At 37.2% G+C, this 21,671-nt stretch overlaps 1 protein-coding gene and 1 pseudogene across 1 annotated transcript in view; one reads left to right on the plus strand and one right to left on the minus strand.

Annotated features, from left to right (window-relative positions):
* Positions 1-21,671, plus strand: part of ADGRG7 (adhesion G protein-coupled receptor G7) — a 76,733-nt gene that overhangs the window by 44,451 nt on the left and 10,611 nt on the right. Inside the window, exons 14-15 of the mRNA XM_009199199.4 lie at positions 13-168; positions 8,288-8,444. Coding sequence (XP_009197463.2) covers positions 13-168; positions 8,288-8,444 — 313 coding nt within the window. The remainder of the gene's footprint in view (positions 1-12; positions 169-8,287; positions 8,445-21,671) is intronic.
* LOC116273705 lies at positions 5,332-5,770 on the minus strand (annotated as a pseudogene).

Genomic DNA, 21,671 nt, shown 5'->3' on the forward strand with positions numbered 1-21,671 from the left:
TTTTCTCCACAGCTGCTGGCTGGCAATTCCAGAACCCGATGGTGTTACAAAAAGTCCACTGTTGTGGTCATTCATCTTACCTGTAACCATTATCCTCATCAGCAATGTTGTTATATTTATTACAATCTCGATCAAAGTGCTGTGGAAGAATAACCAGAACCTGACAAGGTAAGATTCCCAACGAATGGGACGCCGCCAGGCAAGGCTTATCCAGCACTTAACACAGCACCATAACACATCCACCGTTCCAGGAGCTTTCAAACTCAGACAATGGCAGGGCTATGTGGTTCGCAGGAGAGATTTTCTCTTACACTTTGACTCAGAAAGTGGATCTTCTCGTCTTCTCACATCAGTATAGTCTGCTCTCAATATCCTGGTTTTCCACATCTGTGGATTCAACAAAACGAGGATCAACTAAAAACTAAACCTAGACGTCAAGAAAAAAAATTTTCTGCCCTTGTCCTAAATATTCAAGAAATCATATTTGAATAATTAAAGAAATGAGAGGGTTGTGAGGAAATGCTGGTCCCTGGATTTTCATTTTATTAATACAATCCAGTACCTGTTGGCTGTATTTTACATGTATTGCTTGAATTACACAATAGCACTAAAATTTCTTATTTATTTTATTTTATTATTAGTTTTTGAGACAGGGTCTTGCTCTGCCATCCAGGCTGGAGTGCAGTGGCACAATCACAGCTCACTGCAGCCTTGACTTCCTGAACTCAAGCGATCCTCTCCCCTCAGCCTCCAGAGTAGCTGGGACTACAGGCACACACTACTATGCCCAGATAATCTTTTTCTATTTTTTAAAATGATGTAGTCTCTGTCAAAAAGAGGCTGGTCTGGAACTCCTGGGCTCAAGTGATCCTCCTCAATTGGTTTCCCAAAGTGCTGAGATTACAGGCATAAGCCCAGTCTTAAATGTTTTAAATTAGTGGTAACCATACAAAAATTTGGAGAGCTCACTTAAAAATTAAATTTTCGGCAGGGTGCAATGGCTCATGCCTGTAATCCCAGAACTTTGGGAAGCCGAGGCGGGTGGATCACCTGAGCTTGGTAGTTTGAGACCAGCCTGACCAACATGGAGAAACCCTGTCTCTACTAAAAATACGAACTTAGCCAGGTGTGGTGGCACATGCCTGTAATCCCAACTACTTGGGAGGCTGAGGCAGGAGAATCGCTTTAACCCAGGAGGCGAAGGTTGTGGTGAGCCGAGGTTGCACCATTGCACTCCAGCCTGGGCAACAAGAGCGAACTTCATCTCAAAAAAAAAAAGAATTGAATTTTCTCTTGAAAAAATTGGAATATCTGGCCACTCTGAGCTGACATTCCCTGCAGGAGTCATGTGCTTTCTGATTTACCAGTTCACATCCATGCTGCTTCTCTCCTTTCTATAACCTTTCTGGCTCCAGAAAGCATTTTCATTGTCATCCCTGCTATGCAACAAGAGCATTCAGTTGGAGAGACAAAAAGCAGAAACTATTAAACATTTATACTCTACCCCTCCTGACCCCATCTCCATAGCATACATTGACGGGAATACAGTGCTAATGAGACTATGAGTTCAGATTTAATTCTATAAGATTTTGCTCATATTTAAGTAGACTTAACAAATGCAAGCACATCTGTGAGCTTATAGCAAGCTTACAAATAGATGCACTTAGTGTGACCAGATGAGTAAAAGCCACCATCTTTAGTGGGACTATATCTTTTGTTTCTTTTAATGCTAACATTTTATTTAAACCAGTACAAGCACCATGCTTAACAAAAGACTGTCCAAAATAAACATGCAATATGAATTAGCAGAGATTGAAACCACAGCTTAAGAAGTTGTGCCAGTTGTTGGTTTTTTCAAATGATGACAGAGAACTGTTAAAATTCACAAGACTAAACCATTAATGTTTCCAGCCTCCTGAATGAGATTATATTGGACCATCGAAATCAGCAGCAACTGCCCTGGCATGTTAATGATCTCAAACAATATTCGAGTAATTATATTTATATGAATTATACTCCAAAAAGCAAGAAAATACAATTTCTATCATAAGTTTACTGTATATGAGCACAGATTTGAAATGTCAAATGGCATAATAAAAACAAATTTCTCAAGAATATTCAGCTTGGGACCATTGATTTTAAGTGGCCTAGAAGATTATTACATTCTTTCAGAAACACAAAATAAGATTTGTCCAGAAATGTTTGAAACACATCCTCACAAAAGTTGTAACTGCTCGAACTCTACAGATTCCAGCATTATCACTTTATTGAACAAATAGGGAAAGCAACCATAGTAAGAATACTTGAATTTATAGAATACAAGTTACCCTCTACTTCCACCAAATATCAGCATTTAAACTCTTATGAAAATATCTATTCATCACTTGTCCGCATATGGATTAATGACATTGCTCATGTTTTAGAAGTAGTTCAAACATTTTTTAAGTACACTTTCCTTAATATCTGTATGGGTTGGAGGGAAACAGCCAAATTTAATTTGGCAATAAACTCCTCTAACTGGAAATTTTTAGCTAAAGTGTCGGACAAGGATGTAGTTTATGGCTACATTTGACCCCGAAAATAGGAGATAAAAAGGGAGGGAAAAGTACTGACACACATTTTGGCGCACAGATTATTTAGTACTGACAGTAAAAAAATTTAGCTACACGCTCTTAAACAACAGTATGTTTAACTGCACTAGGCATTTAGTAAACTTTTAGAACTAGACAATTTGCACATTTATTTTAGAAGTCAATTAAACTAAAGCAGTCAACCAACTTTTTTCCTAATATAATTGCATCAATACCAGAACAAAGTGATCACTATTCAAAACTCAGACATTTTGGAATTTCAGCATACTAACCTGAGAAGTTTTCTTCATATGTATTTTTTGTTGTCATGGAAGCCACACTAAATAATATTGTGATTACCGGTTGATTTTATTTTGACATTAGATGCTATGCAGAACTTATGCAGGGCCAACAATTTCAAAACTAACGCTGACTTAGAAGACCATGAAGGAGGGTCCCAGGAAAAAAGTTGCTGCCAAAAAGGAAAGAAAGATTAAAACTGAATGGGAATCGTTGCACCAGAAAGATATGGAATGTAAAAACTGGAATTATGAAACCTGGAGTTATTATTTGGGGAATGGTAGAAAAAAGACACTAAATAGGAAATATACTTGAAAAGAACAATGCAAACTTTAGTAAGATGAAAGGGAAATCTATACAAATGTTTGAGAACACTTTAGACCATGGGATTTGTAAATCTCTCCATAGAACAGATGAAATAAAAATGTCCCACTGATCCTCTGACCTCAATCTGTTGTGTTGCAAAAAAGATGTTACTGACTAGGAGTCAGGCAAGCTCAAAAAAGCATGGTTTATCACAGCTCTTTGCTCCTGTTCAAGAGAGTAGGGGAACTAAACGTTCTAATGTATGGCAGGTCAATATTATCTGACATTATGGAGGACCTGCAAATTTAAAAATAAACAAAACTAAAACATGCAAGACAAAATAAGGAACTTCAGTTAAAAATACATTCTTGCGGCACTAGTTTCTCTTATTGCTGCAAACCGGGTGAAACAAAACCCCGTTTCCTTCGTTCAGAAATATTAAGAACACTCTCCACTCACTTGGATTACATTTGCATTTCTACAGAATTATATGCATGTTTTTCTCCAATATCAAAATACCTGTTTAAAGAATTGGTAAACTTCCTGGGTGAGTTTTCTCTCTCTCTGGAAATTGGAAAAAAGAATCTTTTCCCACCGAGAACCAAAGCAAACACCTACTCTAGAACTTCCTCATCTCCAACTAACTTTCTGTTGCTTCCTGACTTCTAAATTAGTGGAGCCAAAGTTGGGAACAGAAGATGTTCTATTCAACATCATGAAAATTCCAACTATCTTTACTTCTCACAGAAACCTCAAAAATAAAATGCAAAGAGCACATGAATGGAAAACATGCCAAAATTTAAATTTTGCCAGTTTTGAGATGAGATGACTAAGATGTTCTTAATATAAGAATTAACTCACCAAATTTAGTTAGTCTTTAGATTCTCTAGACCTATTATCAAATTAATGTTCAGTGGTTACTTATATATTTGTTTCTACAAGTATGCCAAATAACAGAATCCTTGCTTTATGCCAAGAATACCATCATCTAACAAGTCTGGTTTAGTTAACTCTTCAGGCAGCCAGTTCAGAATATCTTCTGACATTTAGGATATAAGACGTGATATTATTGTTTTAACGTTATTAACTATGGACTAAGTTTAAAGATAATTTTTTCCTATGGCACAAAACTAATCACAATATACCTAAAATTATAACTCTCGACTGCCATATACTCACCAATGCAAGCAGATAGTTGGAATTTTTAAAATATGAAGTTGATTTTATTATAAATTTCAGATATACACATTAGAAAATTATTTTATTTGGAATCGTTAAAAAAGTATTAATTTCACCAAATCTGGAATACTGGCAGTGTAAAAGTCTTAAACTAACTTTAAAGCTAACAAATCAAAGGCACATTATTAACACATTTAAAATAATTAGTGTTCATTAGTGACATTAAGTGGTGCTTTATAAATGAAGTGTTATTAACCTAGATGCAAAACTGTTTAGAAATGACATAAAAGGAATGAAGCCCTTGATTATTACAACCCACCAATTTCTAAGACTAAGATGCTATTTTCCATAAGGAGAAAAGCTAACAGTCATAATTCTATCATAAAATCTAACTCCCCAACCTTAAAAATTAGTGATTGATGAACATAGTTTCTAGATTTGATTAAAAAGATACAGGAAACCAAACAAGATACAGAACTGATCAGTGTACTTGTGATGCAGGTTACACTACAGTCAATTATTCATGACTCAATACTGGGCCACTCAAGTCTTTGACCCCAAATTAATTTCAATGATTTGACAAGTGATAATACGCGATTTTCATAAATAAACTGCTAATATCCAGTATTTGTCAAAAGGAGGCAACCGTTGTCTCTTACAATCTAATATATCCACATTCCAATAGTGTCTGTAAATAATAACAAATTCTGAATCATAAGTTATAGAAATTAGTCATAAGAGTGCAAAAAGTCCCTGGAGAAAAGTAATCCACCTAACAATTACCAATACAAGGAAACACCATACAAAGGTTCATTACTATGAAGATGATTTCCTCTTGGTTCAAACTTTGCACAAATGAAGAATTTTTCTTTACTGCAGAAAACAGACTGTAAGTAATGCATTTTTAGACACAAATAAGTATTGATGTCTGGTTCCAGTATGGTCAGGTTAATACATAAATACTTTGGAAACACAGAAGTTCACATTAGTGGAAAAATCCAAGTTTATCACTTAACCATTCTTCAGTTAGGTCTTCCATATTTCTTATTTCAAATACCTTGGTTAGTTCAGCTCTCTGGACTAGCTTATTCTTACTCCCAGCATACATCATCTGTTGTTCAGGCTTACGTCCAGCAGAACTGGAGAAAATAAAGCACAAAGGATATGGAACTCTCCCATCCATTATGTTGATATTTATAACTATACACAATGAAGTGAGGTTGTCGTTCAGGCAGTTCATCTTTAAATTCATCTGGTGAAATACCCTCCAGCTCCTCATCCAGTACTACCCGGCATTTATCCTTGTCAGTTTTCATTATAATAGCAGCATTGTTCATTTCTTTGTGAAAATGAAACTTTCTCAGCTTTTCCACTAAATCTTCAGCAACATTACAAACCACCAAAGACTCACTCATTTCCTTTCAGGCTGTCAGCGGCCTGTTGCCTTCACTTGGGCACCTTTTTCTAGTGGGACTATATCTGAAATATGTACTTTACAGATCAAGGGTAAGTATCATTCTTCCTGTGTGAATGGTAGTTCATATTCAGGAGAAATATGGTAAAAAATATTATCACTGATAAACATTAAAAGTATGTTTACTGAACATAAGTGGTGAGAGTGGAAAGAAAAAATAGTATGTTTAATAGCAATGCAGAAAAACCTTGGTAAAGGCTTCTTTACCTAATTGCGCATTAGGATATATTTCCTTCATACAAAAATTATCATGTTTGGCCAGATACCAATTAAATTTGCATTGCTAAATTTTGACTGATAGACTGTGGTTCATAAATTGACCTAGTTATAATGACAAGCAGACTGTGATTTAATTATTTAACAAATAACTTTCATGTGTTCAGTAGCTACATAACAAATTGCCCCAAAACTTAATGGTGAAGAATGACAAATGTTTATTATTTGCTGTGAGTTGAGTGTTGGCTGGGTAGTTCTGTCTTGACTGGCTTGGATGCTTATTAATGATCTAGGATGACTCACTTTTTTTTTTTTTTTTGAGATGGAGTCTCACTCTGTCACCCAGGCTGGAGTACAGTGGTGCGATCTTGGCTACTGTAACCTCCGCCTCCTGGGTTCAAGCAATTCTCTGCCACAGCCCCCAGAGTAGCTAGGATTACAGGTGTCTACCACCACACCTGGCTAATTTTTTTTTATTATTATATTTTAAGTTCTGGGTTACATGTACAGAATGTGCGGTTTTGTTACATAGGTAGACACGTGCCCTGGTGGTTTGCTGCATCCGTTAACCCATCACCTACAGTAGGTATTTCTCCTAATGTTATCCCTCCCCTACCCCCTCACCACCTGACAGGCTCCAGTGTGTGATGTTCCCCTCCCTCTGTCCATGTGTTCTCACTGTTCACCTCCCACTTATGAGTGAGAACATGCAGTGTTTGGTTTTCTGTTCTTGTGACAGTTTGCTGAGAATGATGGTTTCCAGCTTCATCCCTGTCCACGCAAAGGACATGAACTCATCATTTTTTATGGCTGCATAGTATTCCATGGTGTATACATGCCACATTTTCTTTATCCAGTCTACCATTGATGGACATTTGGGTTGGTTCCAAGTCTTTGCTGTTGTGAATAGTGCCGCAATAAACATACGTGTGCATGTGTCTTCATGTGTCTTTATTGTAGAATGATTTATAATCCTTTGGGCATATGCCCAGTAATGGGATGGCTGGGTCAAATGGTATTTCTAGTTCTAGATCCTTGAGGAAGCACCACACTATCTTCCACAATGGTTGAATTAATTTACACTCCCACCAACAGTGTAAAAGTGTTTCAGGCGCCACTGTAGTATGGGGGAAAAAAAAAGAGCTCTGTAGCTAGTTCGGTGTCTGCCCAATTGGCCGCCCAGTTTTGTGCTTAACACCCAGGGCCTTGGTTGGGCAGGAACTGGAGGGAATCTCCTGGTTTGCGGGTTTGGAAGCCTGTGGGACAAGCGCAGTATCAGTGCGGGAGTTCCTCAGGCTCAGACCCTCAAGGCTTCCCTTGGGTAGGGGAGAAAATTCCCCAACCCCTTGCGCTTCCCAGGAGAGGCAACACCCCACCTTGCTCCAGCTGGCCCTCTGTGGGCTGCATCCATTGTCCAATCAGTCCCAGTGAGATGAACCGGGTACCTTCGTTGAAAATGCAGAAATCAGCCACCTTCTGCGTCAGTCTCGCTGGGAGCCGCAGAACGGTGCTGTTCCTATTCGGCCGTCTTGAATCCTTCATGACTCACTTTTACGTCTGGTGGTTGGTGTTTGGTTGGTTTGAGTAGCAACTGCTCAGTTGGGAAAGCTCATCTCTGCTCCATATAGTCTCTCATCTGCCATTAAACCAGTCCAGGCTTCTTAACATAGTGGTCTCAGGGTTCTAAAGAGGTGTGAGGGAAGGCAAATTAATAAACAGATGCTTTCAAGTCTCTACTTGATGAATTTGCTAATGTTCCACTGGTCAAAGTAAGTCACATGGCCAAGCCCACGATCCAGGGGCATAGACTTTCCATAAGAGGAAGAAGATCACTCTGCATCTAACTAACCTTTCTCTCCCACATCAACCTAAGGCTCAGGAAGGTCCAAGGTGCCAAAAAAGGGGATTCCTCCATTGGCTGATCTGTAGTAATACTCACAACATTGAAATTCCATTTCAATGAAGAAGTTGGTTCTTGAAATTTGCCTGCTGTGGTATTAAGGAGCTGTGTTTGCCTGAAGTTTTAAACAAGTATCAATGTAGTCAAAATAAAGGTTGCTAAATCAGATTTTCTCCAGAGTGATGTAAGACTTAGCATCATTTTTCCACCTGGGGCTTAATATTGTTAAGTGAACAATGTGTATGGGCAGCTGAATATGCATTCTAAATAGGAGAGTAATAATGATGTTGATGAGTAAAACCCTAATGAACTACATTATTTTTCTTGTTTTCTTTCACCTAGCACAAAAAAAGTTTCATCCATGAGGAAGATTGTTAGCACATTATCTGTTGCAGTTGTTTTTGGAATTACCTGGATTCTGGCATACCTGATGCTAGTTAATGATGATAGCATCAGGATCATCTTCAGCTACATTTTCTGCCTTTTCAACACTACACAGGTATGGTGTGGATTAGAGTGAAAGTAGCAGAACATGAGGTGGTGGAGATATCACCTTGACCCATTCCTTAGTTACCTTTAAGAGACTATTTTTAAAAAACTAGTGGGTACATAGTAGGTGTATATATTTATGGAGTATAAGAGATATTTTGATACTGGCATAAAATGTATAATAATTACTTCAGGATAAAAAGGGGTACCCATATCCTCAAGCATTTACTCTTTCTTTGTGTTACAAACAATCAAATTACACTCTTAGTTATTTAAAAATATACAATTAAATTATTATTGACTGGCTGGGTGTGGTGGCTTATGGCCTATAATCCCAGCACTTTGAGAGGGCAAGATGGGTGGATTGCCTGAGGTCAGGAGTTCAAGACCAGTCTAGCCAACATGGTGAAACCCCATCTCTACTAAAAATACAAAAAAATTAGCTGGGTATGGTGGCATGCGCCTGTAATCCCAGCTACTTGGGAGGCTGAGGCAGGGGAATTGCTTGAACCAGGGAGGTGTAGGTTGCAGTGAGCTAAGATCACCCACTGCACTTCAGCCTGGGTGACAGAGGGAGATTCCATCTCAAAAAAAAATTATTATTGACTATAATCACCCTGTTGTGCTGTCAAATACTAGATCTTATTCATTCTAACTATATTTTTGTACCCATACCCATTAACCATTCCCACTTTCCCTTCCCCTCACTGTAATTCCCAGCCTCTGGTAACACTCATTCTACTCTCTATCTCCAGGATTTCAATTTTTTAAACTCTTTAGGTCCCAAATAAGTGAGAATGTGCAAAGTTTGACTTTCTGTGCCTGGTTTATTTCACTTAACATAATGACCTCCAGTTTCATCCATGTTGTTACAAATGACAGGATCTCATTCTTTTTAATGGCTGAATAGTACTCCATTGTGTATATGTACTGCATTATCTTTATCCATTTGTCTGTTGATGGATACTCAGTTTGCTTCCAAGTCTTGGCTATTATGAATAGTGCTGTGAAAAACATGGGAGTGCAGATTTCTTTTCTTTTGAATATATATCTAGCAGTGGGATTGCTGGATCATGTGGTATTTCTATTTTTAGTTTTTTTTTATTATTATACTTTAAGTTCTGGGGTACATGTGCAGAACGTGCCAGTTTGTTACATAGATATACATGTGCCATGGTGGTTTGTTGCACCCATCAACCCATCATCTACATTAGGTATTTCTCCTAATGCTATCCCTCCCCTAGCCCCCAGCTCCCCAATAGGCCCCAGTATGTGATGTTCCCCTCCCTGTGTCCACATGTTCTCATTGTTCAGCTACCACTTATGAGTGAGAACATGCAGTGTTTGGTTTTCTGTTCTTGTGTTAGTTTGCTGGGAATGATGGTTTCCAGTTTAATCCATGTCCATGCAAAGACATGAACTCATCCCTTTTCATGGCTGCATAGTATTCCATGGTGTATATGTGCCACATTTTCTTTATCCAGTCTGTCATTGATGGGCATTTGGGTTGGTTCCAAGACTTTGCTACTGTGAATAGTGCCGCAATAAACATACATGTGCATGTGTCTTTATAGTAGAATAATTTATAATTCTTTGGGTATATACCCAGTAATGGGATTGTTGGGTCAAATGGTATTTCTGATTCTAGATCCTGAGGAATCGCCACACTGTCTTCAACAATGGTTGAACTAATTTACACTCCCACCAACAGTGTAGAAGTGTTCCTATTTCTTCACATCTTCTCCAGCATCTGTTGTTTCCTGACTTTCTGATGATTGCCATTCTAACTGGTGTGAGATGGTATCTCATTGTGGTTTTGATTTGCATTTCTCTAATGACCAGTGCTGATGAACCTTTTTTTTTCATATATTTGTTGCCTTCATAAATGTCTTTCTTTGAGAAGTGTCTGTTCATATCCTTTGCCCACTTTTTGATGGGGCTGTTTGTTTTATTCTTGTAAATTTGTTTAAGTTCTTTGTAGATTCTGGGTATTAGTCATTTGTCAGATGGATAGATTATAAAAATTTTCTCCCATTCTGTAGGTTGCTGCCTGTTCACTCTGATGATAGTTTCTTTTGCTGTGCAGAAGCTCTTTAGTTTAATTAGATCCCATTTGTCTATTTTGGCTTTTGTTGCCATTGCTTTTGGTGTTTTAGTCATGAAGTCTTTGCCCATGCCTATGTCCTGAATGGTATTGCCTAGGTTTTCTTCTAGGATTTTTATGGTTTTAGGTCTTACATTTAAGTCTTTAATCATCTTGAGTTAATATTTTGTATAAGGTATAAAGAAGAGGTCCAGTTTCAGTTTTCTGCATATGGCTAGCCAGTTTTCCCAACACCATTTTTTGTTTTATTTTATTTTTATTTATTTATTTATTTTTGGTTTTTTTTATTATTATTATACTTTAAGTTCTAGGGTACATGTGCATAACGTGCAGGTTTGTTACATATGTATACTTGTGCCATGTTGGTGTGCTGCACCCATCAACTTGTCAGCACCCATCAACTCATCATTTACATCAGGTATAACTCCCAATGCAATCCCTCCCTCCTCCCCCCTCCCCATAATAGGCCCTGGTGTGTGATGTCCCCCTTCCCGAGTCCAAGTGATCTCATTGTTCAGTTCCCACCTATGAATGAGAACATGTGGTGTTTGGTTTTCTGTTCTTGCGATAATTTGCTGAGAATGGTGGTTTCCAGCTGCATCCATGTCCCTACAAAGGACACGAACTCATCCTTTTTTATGGCTGCATAGTATTCCATGGTGTATATGTGCCACATTTTCTTAATCCAGTCTGTCACTGATGGACATTTGGGTTGATTCCAACTCTTTGCTATTGTGAATAGTGCCGCAGTGAACATACGTGTGCATGTGTCTTTATAGCAGCATGATTTATAATGCTTTGGGTATATCCCCAGTAATGGGATGGCTGGGTCATATGGTACTTCTGGTTCTAGATCCTTGAGGAATCGCCATACTGTTTTCCATAATGGTTGAACTAGTTTACAATCCCACCAACAGTGTAAAAGTGTTCCTATTTCTCCACATCCTCTCCAGCACCTGTTGTTTCCTGACTTTTTAATGATTGCCATTCTAACTGGTGTGAGATGGTATCTCATTGTGGTTTTGATTTGCATTTCTCTGATGGCCAGTGACGAGGAGCATTTTTTCATGTGTCTGTAGGCTGTATGCATATCTTCTTTTGAGAAATGTCTGTTCATATCCTTTGCCCACTTTTCGATGGGGTTGTTTGTTTTTTTCTTGTAAATTTGTTTGAGTTCTTTGTAGGTTCTGCATATTAGCCCTTTGTCAGATGAGTAGATTGCAAAAATCTTCTCCCATTCTGTAGGTTGCCTGTTCACTCTGATGGTAGTTTCTTTTGCTGTGCAGAAGCTCTTTAGTTTAATTATATCCTATTTGTCAATTTTGGCTTTTGTTGCCGTTGCTTTTGGTGTTTTAGACATGAAGTCCTTGCCCATGCCTATGTCCTGAATGGTATTACCTATGTTTTCTTTTAGGGTTTTTATGGTGTTAGGTCTAACATTTAAGTCTCTAATCCATCTTGAATTAATTTTCGTATAAGGAGTAAAGGAAAGGATCCAGTTTCAGCTTTCTACTTATGGCTAGCCAATTTTCCCAGCACCTTTTATTAAATAGAGAATCCTTTCCCCGTTTCTTGTTTTTCTCAGGTTTGTCAAAGATCAGATAGCTGTAGATGTGTGGTGTTATTTCTGAGGGCTCTCTTCTGTTCCATTGGTCTATATCTCTGCTTTGGTACCAGTACCATGCTGTTTTGGTTACTGTAGCCTTGTAGTATAGTTTGAAGTCAGGTAGTATGATGCCTCCAGCTTTGTTCTTTTGACTTAGGATTGTCTTGGCAATGCGGGCTCTTTTTTGGTTCCATATGAACTTTAAAGCAGTTTTTTTCCAATTCTGTGAAGAAACTCATTGGTAGCTTGATGGGGATGGCATTGAATCTATAAATTACCTTGGGCAGTGTGGCCATTTTCATGATATTGATTCTTCCTATCCATGAGCATGGTATGTTCTTCCATTTGTTTGTGTCCTCTTTTATTTCACTGAGCAGTGGTTTGTAGTTCTCCTTGAAGAGGTCCTTTACATCCCTTGTAAGTTGGATTCCTAGTTATTTTATTCTCTTTGAAGTAATTGTGAATGGAATTTCATTCATGATCTCGCTCTCTGTTTGTCTGTTACTGGTGTATAAGAATGCTTGTGATTTTTGCACATTAATTTTGTGTCCTGAGACTTTGCTGAAGTTGCTTATCAGCTTAAGGAGATTTTGGGCTGAGATGATGGAGTTTTCTAAATATACAATCGTGTCATCTGCAAACAAGGACAATTTGACTTCTTCTTTTCCTAACTGAATACCCTTGATTTCTTTCTCTTGCCTGATTGCCCTAGCCAGAACTTCCAACACTATGTTGAATAGGAGTGGTGAGAGAGAGCATCCCTGTCTTGTGCCCATTTTCAAAGGGAATGCTTCCAGTTTTTGCCCATTCAGTATGATATTGGCTGTGGGTTTGTCATAAATAGCTCTTATTATTTTGAGGTACATTCCATCAATACCGAATTTATCGAGAGTTTTTAGCATGAAGGCCTGTTGAATTTTGTCAAAGGCCTTTTCTGCATCTATTGAGATAATCATGTGGTTTTTGTCATTGGTTCTGTTTATAACTGGATTACGTTTATTGATTTGCATATGTTGAACCAGCCTTACATCCCAGGGATGAAGCCCACTTGATCATGGTGGATAAGCTTTTAGATGCACTGCTGGATTCGGTTTGCCAGTATTTTATTGAGGATTTTTGCATTGATGTTCATCAGCGATATTGGTCTAAAATTCTCTTTTTTTGTTTTGTCTCTGCTACGTTTTAGTATCAGGAAGATGTTGGCCTCCTAAAATGAGTTAGGGAGAATTCTCTCTCTTTCAATTGTTTGAAATAGTTTCAGAAGGAATGGTACCAGCTCCTCTTTGTACCTCTGATAGAATTCAGCTGTGAATCCCTCTGGTCCTGGACTTTTACTTTTTTTTGATTGGTAGGCTATTAATTAATGCCTCAGTTTCAGAACTTGTTATTGGTCTATTCAGGGATTTGATTTCTTCCTGGTTTAGACTTGGGAGGGTGTATGTATCCAGGAAATTATCCATTTCTTCTAGATTTTCTAGTTTATTTGCGTGGAGGTGTTTATAGTATTCTCTGATGGTAGTTTGTATTTCTGTGGGGTTGGTGGTGATATCCCCTTTATCATTTTTTATTGCATCTGTTTGATTCTTCTCTCTTTTCTTCTTTATTAGTCTTGCTAGCGGTCTATCAATTTTGTTGATCTTTTCAAAAATCCAACTCGTGGATTCATTGATTTTTTGGAGGGTTTTTTGTCTCTATCTCCTTCAGTTCTGCTCTGATCTTAGTTATTTCTTGCCTTCTGCTAGCTTTTGAATGTGTTTGCTCTTGCTTCTCTAGTTCTTTTAATTGTAGTGTTAGAGTGTCAATTTTAGATCTTTCCTGCTTTCTCTTGTGGGCATTTAGTGCTATAAATTTCCCTCTACACACTGCTTTAAATGTGTCCCAGAGATTCTGGTATGTTGTATCTTTGTTCTCATTGGTTTCAAAGAACATCTTTATTTCTGCCTTCATTTCGTTATGTACCCAGTAGTCATTCAGGAGCAGGTTGTTCAGTTTCCATGTAGTTGAGCGGTTTTGATTGAGTTTCTTAGTCCTGAATTCTAGTTTGGTGGCACTGTGGTCTGAGAGACAGTTTGTTATAATTTCTGTTCTTGTACAGTTGCTGAGGAGTGCTTTACTTCCACTTATGTGGTCAATTTTGGAATAAGTGCGATGTGGTGCTGAGAAGAATGTATATTCTGTTGATTTGGGGTGGAGAGTTCTGTAGATGTCTATTAGGTCTGCTTGGTGCAGAGATGAGTTCAATTCCTGGATATCCTTGTTAACTTTCTGTCTCATTGATCTATCTAATGTTGACAGTGGAGTGTTGAAGTCTCCCATTATTATTGTATGGGAGTCTAAGTCTCTTTGTAAGTCTCTAAGGACTTGCTTTATGAATCTGGGTGCTCCTGTATTGGGTGCATATATATTTAGGATAGTTAGCTCTTCTTGTTGAATTGATCCCTTTACCATTATGTAATGGCCTTCTTTGTCTCTTTTGATCTTTGATGATTTAAAGTCTGTTTTATCAGAGACTAGGATTGCAACGCCTGCTTTTTTTTGTTCTCCATTTGCTTGATAGCTCTTCCTCCATCCCTTTATTTTGAGCCTATGTGTGTCTCTGCATGTGAGATGGGTCTCCTGAATACAGCAAATTGATGAGTCTTGACTTTTTATCCAGTTTGCCAGTCTGTGTCTTTTAATTGGACCATTTAGTCCATTTACATTTAAGGTTAATATTGTTATGTGTGAACTTCATCCTGTCATTATGATATTAACTGGTTATTTTGCTCATTAGTTGATGCAGTTTCTTCCTAGGCTCGATGGTCTTTACATTTTGGCATGTTTTTGCAATGGCTGGTACCGGTTGTTCCTTTCCATGTTGAGTGCTTCCTTCAGGGTCTCTTGTAAGGCAGGCCTGGTGGTGACAAAATCTCTAAGCATTTGCTTATCTGTAAAGGATTTTATTTCTCCTTCACTTATGAAACTTAGTTTGGCTGGATATGAAATTCTGGGTTGAAAATTCTTTTCTTTAAGAATGTTGAATATTGGCCCCCACTCTCTTCTGGCTTGTAGAGTTTCTGCCGAGAGATCTGCTGTGAGTCTGATGGGCTTCCCTTTGTGGGTAACCTGACCTTTCTCTCTGGCTGCCCTTAACAGTTTTTCCTTCATTTCAACTTTGGTGAATCTGACAGTTATGTGTCTTGGAGTTGCTCTTCTCGAGGAGTATCTTTGTGGTGTTCTCTGTATTTCCTGAATTTGAATGTTGGCCTGCCTTACTAGGTTGGGGAAGTTCTCCTGGATGATATCCTGCAGAGTGTTTTCCAACTTGGTTCCATTTTCCCCCTCACTTTCAGGCACCCCAATCAGACGTAGATTTGGTCTTTTCACAGAATCCCATACTTCTTGAAGGCTTTGTTCATTTCTTTTTCCTCTTTTTTCTTTAGACTTCTCTTCTCGCTTCATTTCATTCATTTGATCCTCAATTGCTGATACTCTTTCTTCCAGTTGATCAAGTCGGTTACTGAAGCTTGTGCATTTGTCACGTATTTCACATACCTTGTAAGTTGTATTCCTATATATTTTATTCTCTTTGTAGCAATTGTGAATGGGAGTTCACTCATGATTTGGCTCTCTCTTTATCTGTTCTTGGTGTATAGGAATGCTTGTTATTTTTACACAGTGATTTTGTATCCTGAGACATTGCTGAAGTTGCTTATCAGATTAAGGAGATTTTTGGGCTGAGATGATGGGGTTTTCTAAATATACAATCATATCATCTGCAAACAGAGACAATTTGACTTCCTCTTTTCCTATTTGAATAGCCTTTATTTCTTTCTCTTGCCTGATTGCCCTGGTCAGAACTTCCAAAACTATGTTGAATAGGAGTGGTGAGAGAGGGCATCCCTGTCTTGTGCCCATTTTCAAAGGGAATGCTTCCAGTTTTTGCCCATTCAGTATGATATTGGCTGTGGGTTTGTCATAAATAGCTCTTATTATTTTGAGATGTGTTTCATCAATACCTAGTTTATTGAGAGTTTTTAGCATGATGGGGTGTTGAATTTTGTCGAAGGTCTTTTCTGCATCTATTGAGATAAACATGTGGTTTTTGTCATTGGTTCTGTTTATGTGATGGATTACATTTATTGATTTGCACATGTTGAACCAGCCTTGCATACCAGGGATGAAGCTGACCTGATCATGGTGGATAAGCTTTTTGATGTGCTGCTGGATTCTGTTTGCCAGTATTTTATTGAGGATTTTCACATCGATGTTCCTCAGGGGTATTGGCCTGAAATTTTCTTTTTTTGTTGTGTCTCTGCTAGTTTTTAGTATCAGGATGATGTTGGCCTCCTAAAATGAGTTAGGGAGAATTCTCTCTCTTTCAATCGTTTGAAATAGTTTTAGAAGGAATGGTACCAGCTCCTCTTTGTACCTCTGATAGAATTCGGCTGTGAATCCGTCTGGTCCTGGACTTTTACTTTTTTTTGATTGGTAGGCTATTAATTAATGCCTCAGTTTCAGAACTTGTTATTGGTCTATTCAGGGATTTGATTTCTTCCTGGTTTAGACTTGGGAGGTGTGTATAGTGTACTCTGATGGAACTTATGTCATTTCTTGTGGGATCAGTGATGATATCCCCTTTACCATTTTTTACCATGTCTGTTTGATTCTTCTCTCTTTTCTTCTTCTTCTTCTTTTTTTTTTTTTTTAGACAGAGTCTCGGTCTGTCATCCAGGCTGGAGTACAATTGTGCAACCACAGCTCACTGCAACCTCTGCCTCCTGGGTTCAAGATATTCTCCTGCCTCAACCTCCCAAGTATCTGGGATTATAGGCATGCACAGTCACGCCTGGCTAATTTTTGTAGTTTTAGTAGAGATGGGGTTTCACCATGGTGGTCAGGCTAGTCCCGAACTCCTGACCTCATGATCCACCCGCCTTGGTCTCCCAAAGTGTTGGGATTATAGGCGTGAGCCACTGCGCCTGTCCTCTTTTCTTCTTTATTAGTCTGGCTAGTGATCTATCTTTTCAAAAAACCAGCTCCTGTATTCATTGAGTTTTAAAAGGGTTTTTCGTGTCTATCTCCTTTGGTTCTGCTCTGATCTTAGTTATTTCTTGTCTTCTGCTAGCTTTTGAATTTGTTTGCTCTTGCTTCTCTAGTTCTTTTAATTTTGATGTTACAGTGTCAATCTTAGATCTTTCCTGCTTTCTTTTGTGGGCATTTAGTGCTATAAATTTCCCCTAAACACTGCTTTAAATGTGTCCCAAAGATTTGGGTACATTGTGTCTTTGTTCTCATTGGTTTCAAAGAACATCTGTATTTCTGCCTGTTTTTATGTCTGCCTGTTTTGTTTCTGTTTTTATGCCAGTGCCATGTTGTTTTCATTAGTACAGCTCTGTGTAATTGGAAGTCAAGTAATGTGATTCCTCCAGTTCTGTTCTTTTTGCTCATGATACCTTTGACTCTTCTAGGTCTTTTGTAGTTCCATATAAATTTTAGGATCATTTTTTCTTTTTCTGTGAAGAATACCATTGGTGTTTTGATAGAGATTGCATAGAATCTGTAGATTGCTTTGAGTAGTGTGGACAGTTTTGAAATATTGATTTTCCAATCTATGAACATGGAATCTCTTTCCATTTTTTGTGTTCTCTTCAATTTGTTGCATGCAGGTTTCAGAGTTTTCGTTGTAGAGATCTTTCACTTTTTTGATTAAGCTAATTCTAAGGTATTACATTGTATTTATTTGTAGCTTTTGTAAATAGGATTGCTTTCTTAATTCTTTTCTGTTTTGTTTTTTTTTTTGAGACAGAGTCTTACTCTGTCACCCAGGCTGGAGTGCAGTGGCACAACCTCAGCTCACTGCAACTTCTGCCTCCCAGGTTCAAGCAATTCTCCTGCCTCAGTCTCCTGAGTAGCTGGGACTACAGGCATGTGCCACCATGCCTAGCTAATTTTTTGTGTTTTTGGTAGAAACAGGGTTTCACCATGTTAGCCAAGATGGTCTCGATCTCCTGACCCCAGTGATCCACCCACCTCGGCCTCCCAAAGTGCTGGGCTTACAGGTGTGAGCCACCATGCCCAGCCCTTAATTCCTTTTTCAAGTTGTTTCATGTTGGTATATAGAAATGCTACTGACTTATGTATGTTAATTTTGTATCCTGCAACTTTACTGAATTTATCAGTTCTGATCGTTTTTTTTTTTTTCTTGTGGAGTCTTCAGTTTTTTCCAAATATAAGATCATATCATCTGCAAACAAGGATAATTTGATTTATTCCTTTCCAATTTAGTTTTTTTTATTGCTTTCTCTTATCTAATTGCTCTGGCTAGGACTTCCAGTACTGTTGAATAACAGTGGTGAAAGTGGGTATCCTTGTTGTGTTCCAGATCTTAGAGGAAAGGCTTTCGGTTTTTCCCCATTCAGCATGATACTAGCTATGAGTCTGTCATATACAGCTTTTATTGAGTTGAAGTATGTTCTTTCTATCCCCAGTTTTTAAGAGTTTTTACCATGAACAGATGTTGAATTTTATAAAAAATATTTTTTAGCATCAATTGAAATGATCGTGTGGGTGTTGTCCTTCATTTGGTTAATATGGTGTATCACATTGATTGATTTGCATATGTAGGCCATCCTTGCATTTCTGGGATAAATCTCACTTTGTCATGATGAATGACCTTTTTAGTGTGCTGCTGAATTCGGTTTTTTAGAATTTTGTTGAGGATTTTTGCATCAATGTTCATCAGATATATTGGCCTATAGTTTCTTTCTTTCTTTTTTCTGATGTGCCTTTTTCTGGTTTTGGCACCAGGGTAATACTGGCCTCATGGAATGAGTTTAAAAGTATTCCTTCTGCCTCTATTTTTTGGAGTAGTTTGAGTTGGATTGGTGTTAGTTCTTCTTTAAATGTTTGGTAAAATTCAGCAGTGAAGCCACAGTTCCTGGGCTTTTCTTTGCTAGGAAACTTTTTATTACAGCTTCAATCTCATTACTTGTTACTGGTCTGTTCAGATTTTGTATTTCTTCATGATTCAATCTTGGTAGGTTGTTCGTGTGTGGAAATTTGTCCATTTCTTTTAGGTTTTCTAATTTATTGGCATAAGTTGCTCGTAGTAGGCACTAATGATCCTTTAAATTTCTGTGGTATCAGTTGTTATGTCTCCTTTTTCATCTCTGATCTTATTTGTTTGGGTCTTCTCCCCTTTTTTCTTAGTCTGACTAAATGTCAATTTTTTTGATCTTTTAAAATAACTTTTTGTTTCATCAATCTTTCATTTTCTTCATTTCAATTTCACTTATTTCTACTGTGCTCTTTATTGTTCATTTTCTTCTACTAATTTTGGTTTTGATTTGCTCTTGCTGTTCTAGCTCCTTAAGATGCATCATTAGGTTGTTTATTTGAAGCTTTTCTGTTTTTTTTTGATGTGGGCACTTATTACAATAAACTTTCCTCTTAGTACTGCTTTCACTGTGTCCCATAAGTCTTGGTATGTTGTGCTTCCATTTTTATTTGTTTCAAGACATTTTTCAACTTTCCTTTTAATTTCTTTCTTGACTCATTGGTAATTGAGGAGCATATCATTGAGTTTCTATGTGTTTGTATAGTTTCCAAAATACCTCTCGTTATTGATTTCTAGTTTTACTGTGTTGTGGTCAGAGAAGATACTTGATATAATTTCATTTTTTTGAATTTTTAAATATTTGTTTTATGTTTTAACATATGGTCTATCTTTGAGAATGATCCACATGCTGAGGAGAAGGCTGTGTATTCTGCAGCCATTGGATGAAATGTTCTATAATTACTATTAGGCCCATTTAGTCTATAGTGCAGAGTAATTCTGATATTTCTTTGTTGATTTTCTGTCTGGAAGATCATCCAATGCTGAAAATAGGGTGTTGAAATCTCTAGCTATTGTTGTATTAGGGCATATATCTCTCATTAGCTCTAATAATATTTTATTTATATATATGTATCAGACATATATATGTATGTATTTATATATGTGCATATATACATATATGTATATATTTATATGTGTGTATATACACATATATGTATATACACATATATATTTATGTATTTTTATATATATTTGGCATATATATATTTACAATTGTTATATCCTCTTGCTGAATTGACCTTTTTAATCATTGTATACTGAACTTTTTTCTTTCTTTTTACAGTTTTTGTCTTGAAATCTATTTTTTCTAAGTATAGCTATTTCTGCTCTTTTTTGGTTTCTGTGGAGTATCTTTCTTCACCCGTTTATTTTCAGTCTATGTGTGTCTTTATAGGTGGTTTGTTTCTTGTAGGCAACATATCATTGGGTCTTGTTTTTTCCTTTATTCAGCCACTCTTTTGATTGCGGAATTTAGTTCAGTTGTGTTATTGTGTTATTATTGATACGTAATGACTTACTCTGCCATTTTGTTTCTTGTTTTCTGGTCTCCTCTTCCTTCTTTTGTGTCTTCCTTTTAGTGAAGATGATTTTCTTTGGTGACATGTTTTAACTCTTTGCTTTTTATTTTTTGTGTGTCTATTGTATGTTTTTTGATTTGAGGTTGCCACAAGGCTTGCAAATAATATTTTATAACCCATTATTTTGAGCTGATGACAACACTGATTGCATAAACTAACAAACAAGCAAAGAAAAAAACAATAAAACCTCTATAACTTTTTGTTTTTTCTATTTATATCTTATTATACTGTCTTGAGAAGTTGCTATAGTTATTATTTTGATATGTTCATCTTTTAATCTTTCTGCTCAAGATATAAGTAGTTTATACACCACAATCATAGTGTTACAATATTCTATTTTTTCTGTGTACTTACTAATACCAGTGAGTTTTGTACTTTAAGATAATTTCTTATTGCTCATTTTCTTTCAGATTGAAGAGCTCCTTTTAACATTTCTTGTAGGACAGGTCTGGTGTTGATGAAATCCCTCAGGTTTTGTTTGTCTGGGAAAATCTCTATTTCTCCTTCATGCTTGAAGGATATTTTCACCAGATGTGCTATTTTAAGCCAGAAGTGTTTTTTCTTCATCACTTTAATTATGTCATGTCACTCTCTCTTAGGGTATAAGGTTTCCACTGGGAAGGCTGCTGCCAAACAAATTGAAGCTCCTTTGTATATTATTTGTTTATTTTCTCTTGCTGCTTTTAGGATCCTTTCTTTATCGTTGATCTTTGGGAATTTTGTTATTATATCTTCAAGTTGTATTATTGGGGTCTAATCTGAATGGTGTTCTATAATCTTCTTGTACTTGAGTATTGATAGCTTTCTCTAGGTTTGGGAAGTTCTCTGTTATTATTTCTTTGAATAAACTTTCTACACTAACCTCTTTCTCTACCTCCCTTTTGGGCTAATAGCTCTTAGACTTTTCCTTTAGGGGCTATTTTCTAGATCTCGTGGGCATGCATCATTAATTTTTATTCCTTTTTCTTCTGTCTCCTCTGACTGTGTATTTTCAAATAGCCTGTCTTCAAGCTCACTCATTCTTTCTTTTGCTTGATTAATTCTGCTGTTAAGAGACTCTGATGCTTTCT

The sequence above is a fragment of the Papio anubis genome, chromosome 2 (assembly GCF_008728515.1).
Source record: "Papio anubis isolate 15944 chromosome 2, Panubis1.0, whole genome shotgun sequence".
Lineage (NCBI taxonomy): Eukaryota > Metazoa > Chordata > Mammalia > Primates > Cercopithecidae > Papio > Papio anubis.